Source organism: Pagrus major, chromosome 21 (assembly GCF_040436345.1).
Source record: "Pagrus major chromosome 21, Pma_NU_1.0".
NCBI classification, from domain to species: domain Eukaryota; kingdom Metazoa; phylum Chordata; class Actinopteri; order Spariformes; family Sparidae; genus Pagrus; species Pagrus major.
The window spans coordinates 5,000,589-5,021,503 of record NC_133235.1 but is presented as its reverse complement, the minus strand read 5'-3'; the positions used below and the strand labels follow the sequence as shown (position 1 = coordinate 5,021,503).

Genomic DNA, 20,915 nt, shown 5'->3' with positions numbered 1-20,915 from the left:
AGTTGAAAGTGCCCATAGATATTCAGTTGATGATCCTCTGTAGGTTCATCACTAAATGTCACAATTTCACAATGTCATTTCATACATTGTTCGTACATGTTATTGTCTATAGCTGCTTTAAGGTAATGCAAACACTCTGATCAAGTGCTGCAGTTTAAATGTTGATGCACTGTTTTTGCTCGCTGTAAGAAACAGTCAACAATTACCGTGTAGCAGTAACACATTTAATCTACTGGTCTGATGAATGGCGCAGTGCACATTGGATTTACGTTGTAACAATTATATTAAGCAGTTTACAAATACAATGAAATAAACATATATAGAATTATTAGAGCCGATTAGTATCAGATCCAATGTACGATAGAATACTGGTGTTTCTAATGCACACACAATGACTGTATGTGAAGATGAGCACATGACAGTTCCCCAAGAGTGAGGCCAAAGCATCTTGATCGCCCCCTGGTGGCTAGCTGCAGTATTGGTCATAACCCCCTCCCCCTCCATATTAGCAGATGTGACAAAAACTTTAAGAACACGATAACTAATGTTTTTCCAAAGATGGTCTCTGTCATTCTAGGCTGAATTTTATCACACTGATGTGATAAGAAGTGATCATTTTTGGATCAAGTTTGGTTTGAATGAGTTATTTGATGCTATAAAAAGGGGCTGTCACGGTTCCATACCCTGACCACTACTACACAGACTCTGGCTTCAAATGTTGTCACCAGAATCTCCTGCATTATATATATTTTGCCTTTATTTCTGTACAGTGGGAGGTTGTGGAGATGCATCATCCATCTTTACTTACAGTCACTTGTCCTAGATGACAGTTTACCCTCACACTGGAACAGACTTAGCAGGCACTAAAGGAACATTTCAGTTAATATTAAGTTTCAGTTGATGCCTACCTCATTACTACTTTGCCATGATTGCATGACAACACTGTGAATCCTGTGTAATCAAACATTCTGTGATTTTGACAATTTGTAAATTTGTGCCGTCAAGACAAAATGCAGATTCATGTACTCATTATATAACCAAGACATTAAAAAAAGGCCTCAGTGAGTCAGATCACTGAAGCCAGCACAGAGAGAAAGATGAAATGAGTTTGTAACAGTCTAATTTATCAGTCAACATAACTAACATACACATTTCATATGAACATATCCATGTGAGCTGGTTTTAAGTCAGTTCAATGTTACTTATTGTTGAATGGATCGAATATGTCTCCCCTAATGTACAGGTAACATAGATGCTTGACACAGATTTAACTGTAAGCAATACACAATACATCACATAATACATTAATAAATTATGCATCACAATACATGTCATTTTATGGCAAGACATATGTAGATACTGTGACATATTACATTTTCTGGAAAATCCATTGAGAAGTTGTTAATAGATAAAATATACAATCCCGATTTTTGGGGCCGACGTTTCTTGACTTTACACCCAGCAGATGAAAACAAATCTATACAATGATGCAAACATCATTGTATAGATTTCAAATGAGATAAAGCAGTCCCAGTGACTCAGTGATTTGCAGAATTGACCACAAAATCTTATATTATATGGAATGACTCCTATCGTATTTACAATACAACAACAGCACTGACATTAAACAAATTTACAGCATACATCACCCAACTCTATATGACATAGTTTTACCTTCAGATGTTAAAAAAAGATGAAGCACATTCAGGTTGCATGTTATATGAATCCCAACAAAATAAGAAAAGCTATTGTGGAACATGATTACAGTTTTCAGTTTGTTAGAAGCACACGGAAAAAAGCTGCCACTCAACTAACTACTGCCTGACTAACTGCCTACAATAACCAACTCCGTGTCCTGGAAGTGTGAAAACCCATAAAGAGGAATTTGTTTAGCTGGCAGTGCTGCTGTGAGGAGGAGGACGTTGTTACAACTATTACAACATGTCTCACTAATAATCATGATAGAATGCTGTTCTGTGTACAATACTAATGAATACATAATCAACATTATGTAGGAACACAGTAATGTAGGAACTGTATCACTGTACAGACACATGTAGCACAATAACATCTCATTCTGTGCACTGTAAAAATGACAAGGTTAGCAAGCAATTTTATTATTTACACAGCTGGTATTTAAATTATTTTTTGTTGCTGACATATTTGTGTATTATTTATTTTGTAATAATTTATTTACAGGCTGTTTATATATCTGTTGTTCAATGTTCAAGACCTGGACATGATCAGAACATTACTGAAAGCAGCTGTCAGAGCAGTAATATTGTTCAGAGATGGAGAAGATAAATTTGCTTCTGGAACTTTTCATTTTTTGCAGTATGTGTGTTTTTTATGATACAGATGTATGCACTTTAAAAGCCATGGTTGGGGGAAATGATATTCAAAACAATTCTGTGTTCTGCCATGGTTTCTTGTGATGATAATACATTTATGTCTGATGTTGTATGTGTTGCTGTCTAAATGTGAACTTCTGTGTTGGAAAAAATAAAATAAAAGTAATCTATAGTTCCAGCATGTGGTCTGGTTTGTCTTCAATTGACCACTTCCAAAGGGGAACAACAGTGTGCAACAGAATCAACCTCTATTCTCAGAAAAACAATTATGTTAACAGCACCAAAACACAGCAGGGTTTGGAGAATGAGCTATGATCTGTAGACAGGTTTGGAAGTTGTATTTCTGTTGTTAAAACAAAGGTCTGTTTGTCTTTATGCTGATCCAACAATTCATGCACAATGCTGACATTTTCCTCAATGATGTTGTTTTTAGGCTTTTTGTGGCAGAAAATCCCACAAATGTTCCATCAAGTGCTGATTAGACTGTTCTTAATTTAATTAGCAACAGAAAGTTTGAGTCGTAGGCAAGACCTTTTTTTTGTAAGAAAGCCAAAGTTCAGAGAAACACAAGCCATCTTGTATCCCATCAATGAACAGTTGACATGTTTTTGTAGACTCACCAGAGGTTAGCATCACCATGGTTCTCTCAACAAAAAGCCTATGGGATTTATCACTTGGATTTTGGATTATTACATTAACGTTACGTCTCTATGTTGCATTTATTATTTTCTTATTAAATCATTTCCGATTGTTTGTCGTGACTGTTTTTGCATCTCTGCTGCTCATCTTTTGCTGGCTGCTGTTGATGTGTTTTTTTTTTTCTCTGAACTGTGTCGTTGCTATTTATTTCTTAACTTCCTCAGTGTAGCTAGCCAACTATCTTCATTTCAAGCTTCAGAGGTTGGACACAACTAAGTTACAGACATGTGGTGCATAGACAAAGACACTTCTAAAATCATCACAGGGATGTACATAAATGTATGCTGGGATATGAGAGTTGATCTGAATGCTGGGTGAGACGGTTGAAGACTGCCGTCAGAGCAACAGTGGGAAACAGTGCTGACTACAGTGGTGAGCTGGTAAGCAATTCCAGCCTTATGGCAACTCTGAAGGGACACACTACATCATATACAGACACACATAAGTAACCACCCCTAGCATTTACTGACATATTTTGTCACAGAACAAAACTCCTAAACTTGTGTTTAAGAAGAGTGTATATATATATATATATATACATATATATATATATATATATATATATATATATATATATATGTGTGTGTATGTATGTATGTATGCATGTGTGTATGCATGTATGTATATATAACCGATGAAAAAAAACAGGAGAACTTTTCCATTTTTATTATTCTATTGCTTTTCCTTCCTTTTGATCAACAAAAGGTACTCTTGTCACACAAAATTAATACAATTATGAATCTGAATCTACATAGTTACAAGTTAAAAGTACGGTTGAAGATGGATTGTAGTTTCATCAAGCAACCACTTGATGCCACTAAAGAGCTTAATTTATTGTACTCGTAGGGGTCATTTCTATTTGGTCCTGACAAAACTTGAATGGGAAGTTGAGTTTAAAGAATGATAAATTATGAAAACATTTAAGAGAAAACCAGACTGACATCCTGGAAAGAAATTTAAAAAAAAGGTAAGTTTTGGGCATAATAATATAATATTTAAATCACATTTAAAATCCTCTTAATTAGCTTTTGACCAAATTTTTTCAGTTGAAAGAAGTACTGTGGTTTGCATTTGATATTCTAAAACAAAACTGTGCTTGATTTTTGATGGGCTAATAAGCGAGGATCCACATAAGCCATTCAAATGGGATACATGTTAGGTGGTATGCATAAAGTAATACCTGTTGACAGCAGTCTGCAGAGTTTATCCTTAATGTCAATTAAAATATGAAATAAAAAACAACAACCGCAATACACTTTAAACAAAGAGCAAAGCGAAGTAAAGTACAGTTATCACAGGAACAGAGATAGAAAACTGAAGGGAAGCCAGCTCCGTCTTTGAAAGACACACAACACACACAGGCACACACACATACACTAAATAGGTGCTGATGATTGAGATGTTTGGAAGCTGTTTCTTTCTCGGCGGCGTCTGCAGCAGAGGACCGTCACCGTAATGATGATGATGAGGACTGTTAGCAAGACGAAGATCGCACCAACCCACGCACCAAGACTCAAGTCTGGAGGGACATTGAGAGTCACAGTTAGACAAATAAATCTGGCTCATTACTTATAACTTTAAACACACATAGTATAGTTGTAACCATTACTGACTCTGTAGAGTGCCTGGTGGGCCCCTGTGTTGTCTGTATTACTTGCACTGCCAGTATGGAAGACTAAGAATGCCAAAAATGTCAAATAAAAATAAATCAAGTAAAATAAACACAGTGGCATTTTTGTGATTGACTGTCTACTGAATGCTATCCCTCAACTCTTTTTCTAGGTTATGATTTCATTTCAATGTGGCATATAAAACTCATGTTACAATGAAAAATCCTCGAACTGAAATGTATTTGTTTCTTTCTGTTGCTGTGCAATATTAAAGACTATAACATGCATACATGGGAGTGATGATGACTTTGTTATTATACCTTTTTTAAGAGTTGGCACACATTACACTCATAAGACTTTTGAGTTGAGCACACGAGTTCTTTTGTAAGACAAGCTTTAAGGATTAACTGTGTTTGTGTGAGACACATTTAATGTGAGCAAACTGTTTACAAGAAAGCTCTTTGAGGCATAGAGACCTCTTTTCCAGGTGACGTGCTTTGTGGTCATTTTTCTAACCACACCAGACAACAGAACTTCTTATCCATACAAGCCATAAGCAGGACTCATGGCCTTGGTATTTCTAATCTCTTGGCTGTGCCCCCAAAGTGACCATTTTCAATTTGCAGGAAAAAATTCTGGTGTCCCCTCAGAAACCCTGGGGATCACACCACCAACCCTCCAGCCACTTCAGTCCTTCCAGTCGTAGCCACCACAAAAGACCTACTGTACAAAGATTTATTCATCACAGGGAGCACTGAAGTTTCAATTTCTGACCTGTCGTATGTGGAAGAGGATCAGGGCCACTGGGAAAAATGTGTTTCATTTATGACTTTTTCCTCAGAATTTGAGAAAAAAGTCAGATTTCTTAGTCAGACCTTTTAAAAAATGAGTTCTGACTTTTTTCTCAGAATTCTGCCTTTCAGAAATAGTGAAGCGGCTAAGAGCTGATTTTAGGCAGAATTGTGCATTTGGTGATACAAGCATGAAAATTGGCATGAGCAGTCTCCATGGGTCACTTGACAAGAAAATTGTCAAGAAATTGTCTTGAAATTTCAAGTTGGCGGCCATTTTTCAAGATGGCCACCACCTTGGTGGAACAATTAAGTGATGTTGTATTTTCTGGTCAAGTGACCCATGTACACTGCGCATGCAAATTTTCATGTGTGTATCACCAACTGAATGATTACATCACTTAACTGCTCTACTAAGGTGGCGGCCATCTTGAAAAATGGCCTCCATCTTGAAATTTCAAGTGGCTGGGAGCATTTTCTTGGCAAGTGACTCATGGAGACTGCCCATGCCAATTTTCATGCCTATATCACCAACCAAATGATTACATCACTTAACTGTTCGACCAAGGTGGCGGCCATCTTGACAAATGGCCGCCAACTTGAAATTCCAAGTGGCTGGGACAATTTTCTTGTCAAGTGACCCATGGAGACTGCTCATGCCAATTTTCATGCTTGTATCACCAAATGCACGATTATGTGACTTATCTGCTCCACTAAAAACTCAAATTAATATTTTAATATTTGGCCATAATTGCCTTCCATAATAGGATATATCTGCCCTTATGTGATGCTGATGTTACTCTCCAGATGGATTGATGTAGAGATCCTTGAATACACTGTGTAGTGTAGTGAAGCATAGTGTAGTGTATACAGAGTGTGTGCACCTGTCACACCGCCAGGGCCTCCACGTGTACACAACTGTCCGCTCCAGGCTCCCAACTGGGTGTTCTTGGGTCTTGAGGGGATGAAAGCTGCCACCATGAAGCAGTAACCCTGTCCTTCATCCAGGTTCGGAACCTCTGCCTCACTGGTGTCAGATGTGATGTCTCTCTATCAGGTAAGAATAGGAAATTACTTATCTAGCATACCATTTACAGTTAACACTAAGAGCTGGAATTCTTGATTAGCCTACAGTGTTATATATCAAACCTAGAAATCAAATAATATGATCTCTGCCCTTGACTATAATATTCTTGGTAAACTAAAACATTATAACAAATAAGTATCTTTCTAATATCAATATTTTCCAATATGAACTCTTACCCTTATTCATTTTAAAAACTTTATTTTATCTTTCGGGTGACAATTGAATGTCCCTCCACATGTCTCTGTCTCTCACAGGCAAGCCCAGGTTAGTATTAGTAACAGTATAATTAAATGCCCAGTTGACTTAAAGTAATTTACATTACATTCTTGAAAGTCTTTTTCTTTCTAAAGCAAGCTTTTCAGTTTGACAGCACATTTGACTTTTCTTTCTAAAGCATGTATCATGATCATTAGCAACATTAAATATAAGACTACAGCAGCTGGTTAAAAGGCGGTTGCCAACAAGCGCCTAAATGAGATTGCAGAAGTTGTCTGGGACATTAAACATCATTACACTGAACACTTGGCACACAAGGCTTTGAATTTAAGCTGGATGTAAAATTGTATTTAGTCAATTTTAATCAACTTGCTATTTTCTGTCCAAATATTCCTCCTATTTTGGCGTATAATTCCGGTTATCCTTTGATTTTATAAACAACATAGTGACTGCAGTTTTAGCTTTCAGTTTGACACCTCATTTGACCAAAAAGGAGCTTCTAACCTGCAACAGCCAACAAGCGTCCAAGTCGGAAACCCACTCTCTCTTGCCTCCCCTCTCTCCTGAGACACTTGCAAGCCAGCCACTGGCTATTTTCTAGCTAAAAAGACCCAACTACAGGTCATCTGCAGGCTTATTTTCAGGCTTATCAGTGTCAGTGTTGAATATGGTACCTTGCCTGTGCTCCCAGACTTGTAGTAGCTGATCTTGTACTTGAGGTCATGTTTGAAGATGTCTCTGATGCTGAGCTGCTTCAGACGCTGATGGATACTGGTTAGAGGATCTGTGATGTTGACAATGACTCGGTTCTTGTCTACAGACTTCACAGTGAATTTTACAGCACTGATGTTACCTGAGGAGAGGACATATCGACTGTTGTCATATGACTTCCTGTCATGACAACTATGAAACCATGTTTCATATTATATTCATTCATTCATTCATGAAGCGTAAAAATGAGAGTCAGTTGGACTGGAACTATCACCTTTGTGTGTTCACAATTGATAATTGTGTTCTGTTAGATAGACTGAGGTTCTGGTCAACTTTTACAGAGGAGCGGACAGGACAGGAAAGCTCTACAGAGGGTGAATAAAACCACCAGAACATTACTGGTACCATATACAGAGTATCAGTGACATCAGTGAAGTGAGATGTCTGCACAGAGCCCAAAGACAACAGCCACCCAGCCACAGTCTGTTCACCCTGTAGTATCTCCACCAGACTACAGAGCGGCTTCACTCCTCAGGCTGTGAGACTGCTGAACTCATCCTCCACACAAAATCATTTTGTTTTTGTTGTTTCTGTGATGTAGCATAAGGAACTCAAATTCAGTTTTGGTTTTTTACCTTTGGGTTGTAAAATGGTAAATAAATTAACCCTGAACCTTGTACTAGCAAGCACAGACATTGATGAGGAGCCTGTCATGTCCAATGGACAGCAGCACTGCCGTGCATGTGTCCTCGACGCTCATCCCATCAAACAGGGCCATTGTTGCTGCCATGGACCCCAGTGGGAGGGTCACTTCCCACCCGCCTATTGGAAGAAACTCCTCCAAAGCCAACTAGCAAGAGGCTTCTTGGCTAGAGCTTTCCCAGCCACTTCTCATTTAATAATGATAATGTAATAATGATGAAGTAGAAAAATGTTAAAATACTCTTTTATAAGTAAAAGTCCTATGTGTGTCTGTCTGTCTGTGAGTGTGTGTGCATGTGTGTGTGCGCGCGTGCAATACCCACTCTCTTTATAGGGGTTGAAGATTGTGGAAATAGTATGAGGGGGTTCATCAGCGGTATAGTCATCATCCGTGGTGTCTGTTTGAATGTCCGCAGAGTAGTTCCTGTCAAAGTTGAACACATAGCCTAAGTATGGTTTGGAGGTATGTGGTATGCATTCAACATGCATCTTGTTTCGAGATTACAAAATGTTTAAGAAATACAAATGGGATTTATTTAAAGGAGACCTATTGTGCATTTTATTTTTTTTTATTTTCCTTCAGTGTATCATATAGGTTCTTGTGCATGTAAAAGTCAAAGTCCACAATAAAAGAAGCTCCTCTCGCCCACAGAAAACTCTGCTCCTGAAGTGGCTGAAACACCTCATCAGTAGTCCCGCCTTTAATTTCATGACTTTGTCACTTTATCACTCTGCGTCACCATGTCACACATTTGCATAATGTTTGCCTAGTGGCTAGTAGTTAGTAAGTTGTGTGTGTGAGCTGACCAATCAGAGCAGCCAGGGTATTCGGGAGGGGCACCTTAAAGAGATGGGAGCTAAAACGGAGAGTTTCAGACAGAGGGAGAATACAGTTCTGCAGCACTGAACAGTATCAGTATGAGAAATTATGTTTTTTTGAGTATTAAATCATGTAACCCTATTCTAGTAGTGACCCAAGATAAAATTATGGACCTAAAATTTTAAAAAGCGGACTTAGACTGGTTACCATAAGGGAAGGACAGGGAACTTCTAAAATGATAAATGGAAGAGCTAAAAGAACAAAAATATTTCAGCATGATTAGTGCACAGGGAGTTGGAATAAGAAGCCAATCTGAAAAGTGGTGTTTTATCACACAACACAATGGGTTTTGATGGGTTACACAATGGGTTAAGTCGGTACAATACAGGAGTATTACTGTACATAAGATAAAAGTATAATGCATATAAGTGTTGTTCCTACCTGTCAAAGGGTTGAAGATCATTGGTCAGTTCGCATTCTAACTCTGACACTTGGATGCAGTCCTGACTCTCCTGCCAGTCTTCATCACCCCTGATACCATAACAAAACACAAAAAGCAGAAGAAAAAAAAAGAAAAGAAAACAGAGAGAGAATATTAACATCTCTGACTTGAACCAGCACTTTAATTTAAGGTAGATATAGTTTTTAAAACAGAGATCAAAAGTAAATTTTTTCCTGGAGACAGTGTGATGTCACTTCAGTACAGGAACACATTCCACACTGAAAACACGGACATGAAAAATAAAAAGAGCTGCGCTAGACTCACCAGAAAAATGATGGGAGTATAAAAAGTACGGGACAGTGTCTTTGTGTGTGAGAAGCCTTCAGATGTATATATCATGCAATATATACTCCATCATTATACAGTTGCTGTCAAAAGTTTACATACACTTGTAAATAACATATATATCATATTATCATAGGTCTTCTGAAAATGTGACCAAATCTGCTGGATCATAAATATACATACAGTAATTCTAATAATTGTTTAAATGTCTCTCGGCCATTTTCACCTCAGTTAGGTTCTTTTGATATCCATCCACAAGCTTCTGGTCGTCCTCTGGATGAATATTTAACCTCTTCATTTGACAGAATTGGTGAAGTTCAACTAAATTTGTTGGGGTCCTGGGACAGACTTGTTTCTTCAGCACAGTCCACATGTTCTGATTGGGTTCAAGTCAGGACTTTGGGAAGGTCATTCTAAAACCTCAATTCTAGCCTGACTGATCCATTCGTTTACCGCTTCTGATGTGTGTCTGGGATCATTGTTCTGTTGGAACACCCAGCTGAACCCAAGAGCCAATCTTCTGCTGATGATTTTAGGTTTTCCTGAAGAATTTGGAGATAATCCTCCTTCTTCATTATTCCATTTACTTTCTTAAGGGCAGCAGATCCACTGGCAGCAGAACAGCCCCACAGCATAATACTAACAGCACCATGCTTGACAGTAGGTTTGGTGTTCTTGGGGTTAAAGGCCTCACCTTCATTCCTCCAAACATATTGCTGCTCATTGTGGCCTAACAACAATATTTTTGTTTCATCTGCATCAGCAATTCATTAACACTCACATTGCAATCGTCAAAGAGGCATTATGAACCTTTTCTTAAAGTTCCAATCAAGCAGCTAATGGATTTTGATTTGCATTTACAGCAGCCAATAGAACCAAATGTGCGTTGCGCCACTCTCCATGGAGCTAATGGTCCGCGGACTCACACAGAACTGGTAGCTCCCAGTGACCACAGCACAACAGGGACAGAGCAACACAGCCTTCAAGAAGACAAACGCTGTAGCTGCACTGCTAACCAAGCTAACTACCTAATGGTAGATATATTTAGAAGCAATTAGTTAGCAGTAACAATTACTTAGCAATAACAAAGCTACCAGTATCTGTCCGTCAGGAAACTGCATAAATCACCTTGTTACTGTAACTGCCCTTGCTTGTTCTTGGAGGCTACATATGGCCCCGGTCCAGAGGTGTTCATTGGAGGCTGATGGTCAGTAATAGTAAGCAGATTGAGGTGGAGCAACCAGAAGAAAGTAGAGAGAAAACCAGAAAATACTTCCCAAGAGAGATTCATCAGTGAATAAAGTTATAGAGTTGGGTTCTTGTACAGCAATTCATTAGCCAGGTCCCAGAAACTCTGGGAGTCCATCTTTTTATACATCCATGGCAGCTTCAGAAAAATTAAGACAACATTTACTGGACGCAATGTGCAGGATGAGTCATCTTTTTTTTTTAAATTAATTTCCAGGATACTACAAACTCTAAAATAACTTTATGAATACCTACAAACTTTATGTTGTGCATGATATTGGCAAAAAGGTGAAATAGAGAGCAAGACGTGATAAAAACAATTCTCCATTTTGACAAAAAAACATATTTAATTGTAAGTATTAACACTTGTGCTATGATATGATGTTATCTAAAACCTTACACAGTCAACATATTTGGTTTACTCTTGAGTAATGCACTTCTGTCAATCTGTATGTGTGTGTGTGTGTGTGTGTGTGCACTTACACAGAGTACAGGATGGTGAATTTGTGGTTAGGTTCTTTGACGGTCCAGGTGAGGATGGTTTTAAAGTCCAGAGACACCCAGCGAACATTCTCTGCTGTGGGCACAGCACTATCTGTAAATGAAAAGCAACATTACTCTTCGCTCATCCACAATCTCTGAATATTCTCCCTTCTTGTGTTTGTCTTGTGTTTTTTCTATGAGTTTACACCATAATGTATATTAAATTTGATAAACAAGTTGAAGAAAAAACTCCCCTCCTCAACCTTCTTTCTCCTAAACAGACCATAATCAAAGTCAGACTTTTCCAGTGAGCAAAGCTGAATGTGAGCCAAAAGAAACAGTCCTATAAATGTTGTTTATGCAGCTTGAGACACTGCCTGTCCAGCAAACACCCAATTTTTGTAACACTGAATTAGGTTCTCATCGCATTCATTTCTTTCGAAGACTAAAGAATGTTGTGAATCGTTTTGGTGCATCAGTAGAAGTAAAGAAATCTCAGCTCTGATCAGTGCATAACTGAGAGTTTGCAGCTTATGTTAATTGTTGATATTCCGACCTTGGCTGGAATAAAGTTGTAAAGTTGCATTGCTCTCATGCTTTGAATAGTTGCCAGACATTAGGTTAACGTTACTTACGTTGATGCGGCGAAGGGAGGCAAAGATCAGCACAGAGTGAAAAAAAAAAAAAAACACCAAGTAGGGCAAATTTTGAACGTTTTATTCGGGCACATCAGATTTTATTACCACGTTAGCCATTTTCACCTGAAGCTGACGTCTGCATACATAAGTGAGCCCAGCTAATGAGCCAACAATTTAGGAGGTGCTTCTCAACTTTGCTGTCCAACTGTGAGAGAGGTGTGTGCAACAGGGTCATGTTTGTGGTGCTTGGAGCTGCTGTGTGAAAACTCTTTCTTGTGGATTACAGCACAGAACTTTTTGTTTATGTTATGTTTTTGTACTGTTTATGTTCTGAGGTGGGTCACACAGATACTGGAATTGAAAAGATGCAGATGAAAGAACTTTCTAAATAAAATGGGAGTTTAGATTTATCTAACTGCTTGTATGACATGATGAAAATGTAGCCGTGTGCAGTAATATGCATCGAGAATCGTAATTGAATCGAATCGTGAGGCCAGTGAAGATTAGTAACTGTATGTGATAGTAGCATGTCTAAAATGAATGTCCTAATGATTGGAATATCATCATGGAATATTTACAAAATACTCATGCATTTTTAAAATAGCAGAGAATTTTACAACTGTGCTAAGTTCTATCAGGCTTTCACAGAATTGTCCAGATTTACAACATTACTTGAAAATGATTTCTTTTTCCAATAAATGGATATCAAACATGTCCTCCTATGTATCCATCTGATTCTGTACCTGCAATATTAATACATTTTTCATTTCATATAAAAATTCAAAATCTATACATATGACACATTTATTTAAAATGAAAATTTAGAACTCATCTCTGTCCATTCTCTTGCTGACACAGTGGACCCCAGCTGTAAAATAAGTTCCATCATATTGGAACTCAATCTTCCTCTCTTACATTCAGGCACAATTCATGAGCTAAACTAATGAATATTAGTATGATATAATATTGATTTCAAAATCATTCATAATATTGCAGTTACTATATTAAGTAATGTAGTGTTACTGCGCTGCCAGAATGCAATTTGTTTTTTGTCCCAGGCAGGCTGTCTTGCGGTGGCATGTATGGGCAGCAGATCAGGGCAAGTCACAATGGCTACTAGCCAAAAGGCTAAAGGATGGAGGATGAGGGAGAACAATATGTCGCTGTCAGTTTGTCTCAGTCAAACATGCAAAGAACATTGTGGTCTGTTGCAAACTTTTGTGTGAGCAGCAAAACACTTTCAACAGCAAAAAATACAACATGTACATTTCTGAAGCATCTGATACAGCAACAAAGCAATGTGAAACTTGTCGAAACATGCTGTGTTTCCTGTTTCCGCGTTTACTGCAGTGAAGCATCAGGCACTCAAGTAGACATTAAGTGGACAAGATCTAAATAAGATTGTTGCTGGGTAAGTTATATTGTGGAGGAGATGTTACCTATGCAAAAGTAATATAGTAACATAATGAGTAAGGTAACTAATTACTTTTCATTCTAAGTCATAAGTAAAGTATTATGACTTCTTAACAGAGTAATAACTAATGAGTAGCTTATTACACTACCTCAATAACTTGCCCAACACTGCTATTCATAACAAATGCTCAAGAGATGAATGAACAATCCATAAAAATACACTATCCACAGTTTACAAGGGGGCTTTTCTATTGAAGAAATAGTCCCTTTTGTCCAAACTGATGTATTACAATGAAAGTGCTTGGAACTGTATTGGGAAGTTCCATTCACTTCCATTGTTTTGGTGTGGAGGCAGGAATTTAATGCAGATTGAGCTCAAAAACACAAAGTCGATTGTTGTGAATTACCATTATCAGGATAACTGTAAATCAGGATGATTTTAAATATACTTACTAATACCAGTGACATGTCTAGCTCCATAATGTACACTCCTACAAAATGGGTCTGCATCTTTCCTTTGATTCACTAAAAAGGATCACTAAAGAAAGTGTCTGTGTTGCAGTCAAACTATTTTTTTCTCAACAAAATGTAACGTAAATTAATCTCTGTATGTTTTAGTGACATTTTAAGAGCTTCAAGCATATTTTGATGATTACCGGATTATTATTATTAATTGCAACTATGTTGGCCATCATCTCATGATAATGGCCTGACAAAGGCCTACCAATGCCTGAAATACTGACATCATACACAATTATGTCACTGTTAAGTTAGAACAGGAACATAGGAACCACATTCAAACCCTTGCAGATACAGTTACAAGCTGTAACAAATCTGAAAGCTGAACAACTGGCCATAATCGAATACCTTCCTCCAACTATCTAATCACAGCAATACACAATATGTATCCTGATCTCTGAAATCTCCTCAAAAGCAATGAATAAATGCTCGGACTGGGCAACAAAATCAAATATAACTATTGCGATGATATTGTCGGGATGACTACTTTTACTTTCACATATAAACAGAATGAGATTGTTGATAAACTAGAATCAGTCATGTGCATATAAGGATATAAGTAAGTGGGTAAGGCCATGTATTAGTACAAGTAGAACAGTCCAGTAATTTTTTTTTTTTTTAAAATGACATCACTGTAATGCAGCCTTTAAAACTGGGGAAAGACAGTAGTTATGTCATATCACTATATAACTATTTACAAAATCTAAGATGATACTCATATCACAATATGATATTGATATACTGCCCAGCCCTATTACAAAAGATAGACTTTCTGAAACATGACACAATGGTTTGTTTCACAAAAGGGTTTGTTTCACAAATCCGCCTGGGAATGAGCCACTAGAAACTGTTTGAAAAGGGTTTGTTACATAAGCTTAAAAGTTTTCACAACACTTGTAATATTGATAAAAAACAGCAGCACTAGTCCTTACTCAACAAAAGTCTGTCTATCTATCCATCCATCCAGCTATCCATCATAGTCTTACCAGCAGTACTGATGATCCAAGCAAACAGACAGACTCCCAGACGAAGCACATTTTTCAGAGATGCCATGTTAACACTAATTCAATCCTGTGAAAACTATCTAAATCCAGGAAAAGTAGCTGTGGATAAGTTGTTCCGCTGGTCTCAAGCAGCTCAGACTGACTGTTGTTTGTGCTCAGCAGAGCAGAGAGTGTGGGAGCTGAAGATGGGGGCAATGGGGGACTCTCAAGGGTTCCGCCTAGGGTCCGCCTGCTGATCCCTCCCACATGCCTGCCTGCTGATGAAGTTTCGCAATGCTGTGCTTCATTTGGACTCCTCCTTTTACAAAAGCACAGCTTGAATGAATGTCCTCGCTGAGACATTACACCCCTTTAAAACTTGGAATCTGTCCCTCTTTGACAGTTCAGAATGAAAACTCCACTGGATTACATTAGTAATTAGTAAGAAATAGTTACACCCACCCTCACAATAACTCAACAGTTGATTCTGTCTTTGCTCTGTCTTTAAAGGAAATCTCAGCTCTGTGCTGCTCATTCAACCGTGTATTCAACCACGTGTCTGTGAAAGGCCCACTGAAACTTTCCCATCTCCTTCTAAACTTACAAAGTACATGCAAATACAGACTAACCTGATACAGGATGTCAATGCTCATCCCATTGTTAATGATTTTCATATCCAATAGCTGATGCCCTGATGCCTACAGTGTATACCCTATATTGATGTTTTAATTATTTGCTCTAAAATGATGTACAAGTAAGATGAACTATGCAATAAGATTCAAATTTTACTATCAACAAAAAAACTATACAGACAAATTAATAAATAATAATCAAGTCAGAAAAATGTACTATTTATAGTGGAGTGTTGAGGCTGAGGTCAGCAGTCTCACAGCCTGAGGAAAGATGCTGCTCTGTAGTCTGGTGGTGTAGCAGTGGATATTTCTGTATCTGTTGTCAGATGGCAGCAGGGTGAACAGACTGTGGCTGGTGTGGGTGTTGTCTTTTAGTATCCTTAGCGCTATGTGTGGACATCTAACTTCACTGATGTCACTGATTCTCTGTAGTTGGTACCAGTGATGTTCTGATCTGGTTTTAATCACCCACTGTAGAGCCTTCCTGTCCTGGACCATGCACAAACCATGCCAGTTTGCGATGTTTCCAGTCAGGATGTTTTCTGTTGCTTTGTAAAAGTTGACAAGAACTTGTCATTAAGTCTTCTTAAGTTTCTCTAAGAAGTGGACCATTTTCTGTTTCTCTGCTGTCATGGAGAACATTTTGACTTGTCAGTCACTAATAACACTAAAAGCTGCATGCCATTCATGTATCCTAGCTCTAAGGTCCTGGCATGGTGCATAAAGGTCACTGGCATGGCTTACTACTTATTAAACTATTACTTATCATATAACCTTATTCAATCAGATGATCTCACTGAGATTAAGATCTGTTCTGCGAGAGAGACCTTAGCACAGCAGAGAAAAAGAAACATAAACATAGTCAGACAAATTAAAGAGCAAACAGCATCAGAGACAGATGTCAGTAAATAGATTCAAAGCTAAAATTTGCCACTGGTATGAGACATTCCAGTTTTTGAATGTCTTATACCATATTTATAAGGTGCAAAGAAGTGGAAGGAAGTCTTCTCAAGTCCAATGTTTATCCCAGACTGCACTACAAACAGCCCAGAGACGTGCTGTGGTTTTAAATGTGACGAGAGAGGTGACTAATGAGCCCAGAGACACTCCAGCTGCGACAGCCAAAGTGCCTATGTGTTTACCGGCAGGGCACAATGCAGCGCATCAGCTCCGACGCTGGCTGTTTTTTACAGACCAACCATGAGAAAATCACAAGCACAACCACTGAACATACAGTCATACAATAGCATGCTAGCTAATTCCTTTTTTCTTTCCTGGTGTGATTTAGTAAATTCATTGAAGCCCACTGAGCTCTCTGCCTCCCTCTAGTCATACAGCAGGACTACCACCCAGAGGTGTGAACATGACAGGACAGCGGAGATCTGGCAATCGGTGAAGGGTCCCACTGATCTCCCTCCCTCATGTTGGCCAGCAGACTAATGTTACCAGGGCCACGGAAATCTCTGCCGGTGTTACTGATGTAATATTATTTCCTAACTGTACATTCAGAGAATTGAATAGATTCCCCTGTCAGTAAACAGACTAACACTTTGGCTGTCACAGCTGCAGTGTCTCTGTGCTTATTAGTTAGAGCAGACAGGCCAAGTGGCGGGGCAGCGGCAGGGCAGCCGGGCGACAGAGGAGAGCCAATCTGTGAGCTCTACCTAACAAACCCAGAGACACCCTGACAGTGAAGAGCACCTCCAGAGGATGAGAGAAGGAAAAAAGTATTACGAGGGAAAGTAAAAATTATTGTGAGGAAACACTAAAACATATTGCGAGGTAATGCAAAAGTAGTCCCAAAAAATTCTCACCATGACCCTTCCCCCCCTGAAGACTTATGGATAATCACACAGTCTTTTGGATCATCCAATATTGAGAAAATGACAATAATCCCCCGTTATAGTAGTATAGAATAGTATATAGTAGTAGAATATATTTGTAATATGTCCCCTTCTAATGAACCCTGTCCATGGATCTGCCTCTTGTTATTTCTTTTTCTTTTAAATGTATTTCTTTTTGTTAAGGTAAACAAGTGTGTGACCCCCCTTCGAACTGTACATCTGGTTGCGCCAGGCATCCACAACTCAATTATTTGATTTAGTATGCTGTTCGCTAGAGAAGTTCAAACAGAACTCACTAATGTTCTGATCCACTTCACGTCCTTCTGTTGTGTGATAGTACTTTTTAATTCGGTCAGTCGGTGTAGGTGAACAAATTGAGGAAGAAATGTTACCTGAAGCAACGTTAAGGTAACTGTACACGTACATTGTGCTTTATAATGTTACAATTTCATACAGCCAGCTCGACAGCATGATACCTTTCAAGGCTACCAACTGTCAAGCACTGGCCATGAGACTCAACAAATTGGTATGCACATTTTTTAATTCTTCAATTTCTATATATACATTTATAACAGGATTAAAATGTTAGATTAATTTGGCTCACTTATAATGTGAGATTAGAAGCACTATTACAAATTTAAAAATCTAATTGTCAAAATGCACTGGTATTCATCCTAGCTCTTACCAGACATTACCATTGGTTAATAGTGTAGGAACTTGTGCCATCGCCTCTGCATTAAATTGGGGCCCTGTTTTTGTTGTTAACCCTTTTCATCTGGATGAAGAAGATTTACAGGAAGGAGGCGTCTTCCAGGCTGACCATCTTATCTCCTGGCAGAGAGGATAGTGTTCTCCTGGACCATAAAGACTTCAAATGAGGACAGTTGTAATTAATTTACAACCCAAAGCCTTTGGATGAACTTTCTCTCCCATTTCTGAACTCTCTGTCTCTATGACTTCTGATCCACAAACATTCACAGAGTGGACATCGGACACCTTCTGACGTGTTTTTCTATGCTGTTACTCTGTCTTCTTTAAGTTACGACATATGCCTGGTATCCTTATCTGCTCACATTCCATTCAAATGGCCTCTGTATTCTTCCAGATTTCAGACCATTTCTAATTAACCATTAAGTCAGTATCTCACAATCTTATTTCTAACACATTAAGAAACAGTAAGAGAAGCTCATAAAACTGATCTTTCTCCCGTTTCTCTACGATTAAGATTGACTGAGATCAAATTTTAATGTTTAATCTGTACTGTGTTCGGTGGAACCACAGCACCTCCTGATGGTGAGTCCTGATACAGTTGGACGAGAAATATTCTGTTTAATATGTTCATGGTTATAACCAGTAAATGACTCTGATATGTCTTTGTTTTAACAAGTATTAAGCTGAATATGTATAATTAATGTTTAATCACGTCATAATCATTTTCATGATAGACAACATGCATCTATTAAGCCATGGTGAGAATCTGTGAGAAGGTGAAGCACTGTTTTGTAACGTTTAAATCTTGGAGACAAAAGCCGGTAAGCCCCGCCTAGACACGCCTCGATTTGCAAGTAATAAAACGGAGAGATCACGTCTCTCGAGTCAGTTTTTAAAAGTTTTTGTTGTTTTTCAGTTTTACAGTTTTTGTTTTAGTTCAGTTTTAATTTTGTTTAAGTTTTTCTTTTGTAACTTATTTGAAGCTCTTCACTTTACTTTGAAACACGCTCCAAGACAGCGATCTCATCAGAAGTGCTCGCAGTATTGATTAGCTTCTTTTATTAAGTTTGTACCAGAACAAAGTTCTGTTTTAATTTGTTTTATACCGTTAAGTATCGTAACCTGCTTTGGAAGAAGTGAACTTAATTTAGATTACCTTGCATTAACTAACAACGGAAGATCCGCCTGATCAACGTATCGTCCTCAGTTATTTTATTCAAGAAGTTAAATTTAGTTTATAAAGTCAGAGCCTGAAAACCACTCGAAGAAACGAAGAAGAACATCTTTATCACAATCATCATCACGACACAGCAACTTGCTGTGTCCGAGACCGTGCAAGCGGTTTCCAACGAAAGACAGACTCTTTGACAAGCCCCCATCGATCGCTAGCGGTATCATCCCACTGGGCATTGAGCCAAGATCTGCACCGGATCGGTACGGGACCAGCTGCCCTCTTCCTAAGACAAAGGACCGAGGTGCCCAACCGACTGATACCGGACGACATAGGCGCCGATTTATGTTTTTGCCCGTGGGTGCTCAATTATTATTTTTTTTTTTTTTTTGGTGCTCAAATTAAATGAATGCCACCAAGGTAATGATTGTCTCAAACTGACTTTTATTGCATAGATAGTCACCAACCACAACTAAATACGACACAGTCTGAAGGCAGCAGTAGGCTATTATGCACACTGGCCACAACGTAACACTTTTTTTTCCACAACGTGACACTAATTATGTCGCTTGCACGTATAATTAAAGGTAACCTATAGCAACACATAGCCTAAGCAAAAAACACAGTAGCCTATTAATTTACACTCGGCACATTTACAATATCACAGTGTGTATTTTTCAGTACAACCAAGGAAACAATGAAGCTATGTTTATTACATTAATTCGCAAAACACGCTTTTGACACAAGACATCTTCAGCTTACTGTTAAGGAAAGGAAAGAAAATTTTGAGTCAGTCACTCACCACTGTCTGCTATTGTCTATTTCCTAAGGAGGAACGTGCTCCTCCTGGCAGCTGTGCGCGTGATAAACTCATCGGCTATAGCATCCAGATTGCGGCTCCTTGTAATGTTTTTGTGACAGTTCAACACCGCAAGGTGATTGAGTCTTCCCTGTCCCATCGTGGCGCGTAGATACGCTTTGAGTCTCCGCAGGCCTGAGAATGACCTCTCTGATGTGCAAGAGGTCACGGGAACAGTGAGTCCAAGTCTGATCAGTTTGGTGAGTTCTGGCAGCAGGGTCCGCAGCGGCTCGCCATGCTCTCCTTTCAGGAAATCCACAGCATCTCGAAATGTTTTTATGCAAACACCCCTCTGTTTGGTTATGTCAATGAACATGTCACGGTGAAGTGTCAGCCTGCCTTCATCCAGATCATCTCCATGAAACTCTGTGATGCTCCCACAGTCACCTTTTCCCGTCACAAAATCCTCAATACTGCACATGTGTTTGAATGCAGCTTGACTGAACCTGCAATCCAAAGATGAAGTTGCAGTGTCCATCACCTGGTAAAACTGCTGTCTGTACATGGCCTCTGGTGACTGGAAACTGTGTGATGGTGCGCCTCCGTCATCCAGTCGACGTGGGGTTTTTCTTGGCCTTGGCAGGGCTGGGCTTTCAACGTTAAGGCTATCAGCAGCTGCAGTTGTGTTTTGCCAAACTTG

General features: G+C 38.7%; 1 protein-coding gene across 1 annotated transcript; it reads right to left on the bottom strand.

The window, feature by feature from the left end:
- Positions 1-3,701: 3,701 nt before the first annotated feature.
- LOC141017149 (tissue factor-like) lies at positions 3,702-15,178 on the bottom strand. Its single transcript, XM_073491776.1, has 7 exons — positions 15,062-15,178; positions 11,506-11,617; positions 9,429-9,518; positions 8,491-8,591; positions 7,429-7,607; positions 6,336-6,501; positions 3,702-4,569 (listed from the first exon to the last, which is right to left on the bottom strand). Exons 1-7 carry the CDS (start codon positions 15,126-15,128, stop codon positions 4,427-4,429), a joined length of 858 nt encoding a protein of 285 aa, XP_073347877.1. The 5' UTR covers positions 15,129-15,178; the 3' UTR covers positions 3,702-4,426.
- Positions 15,179-20,915: the final 5,737 nt, after the last annotated feature.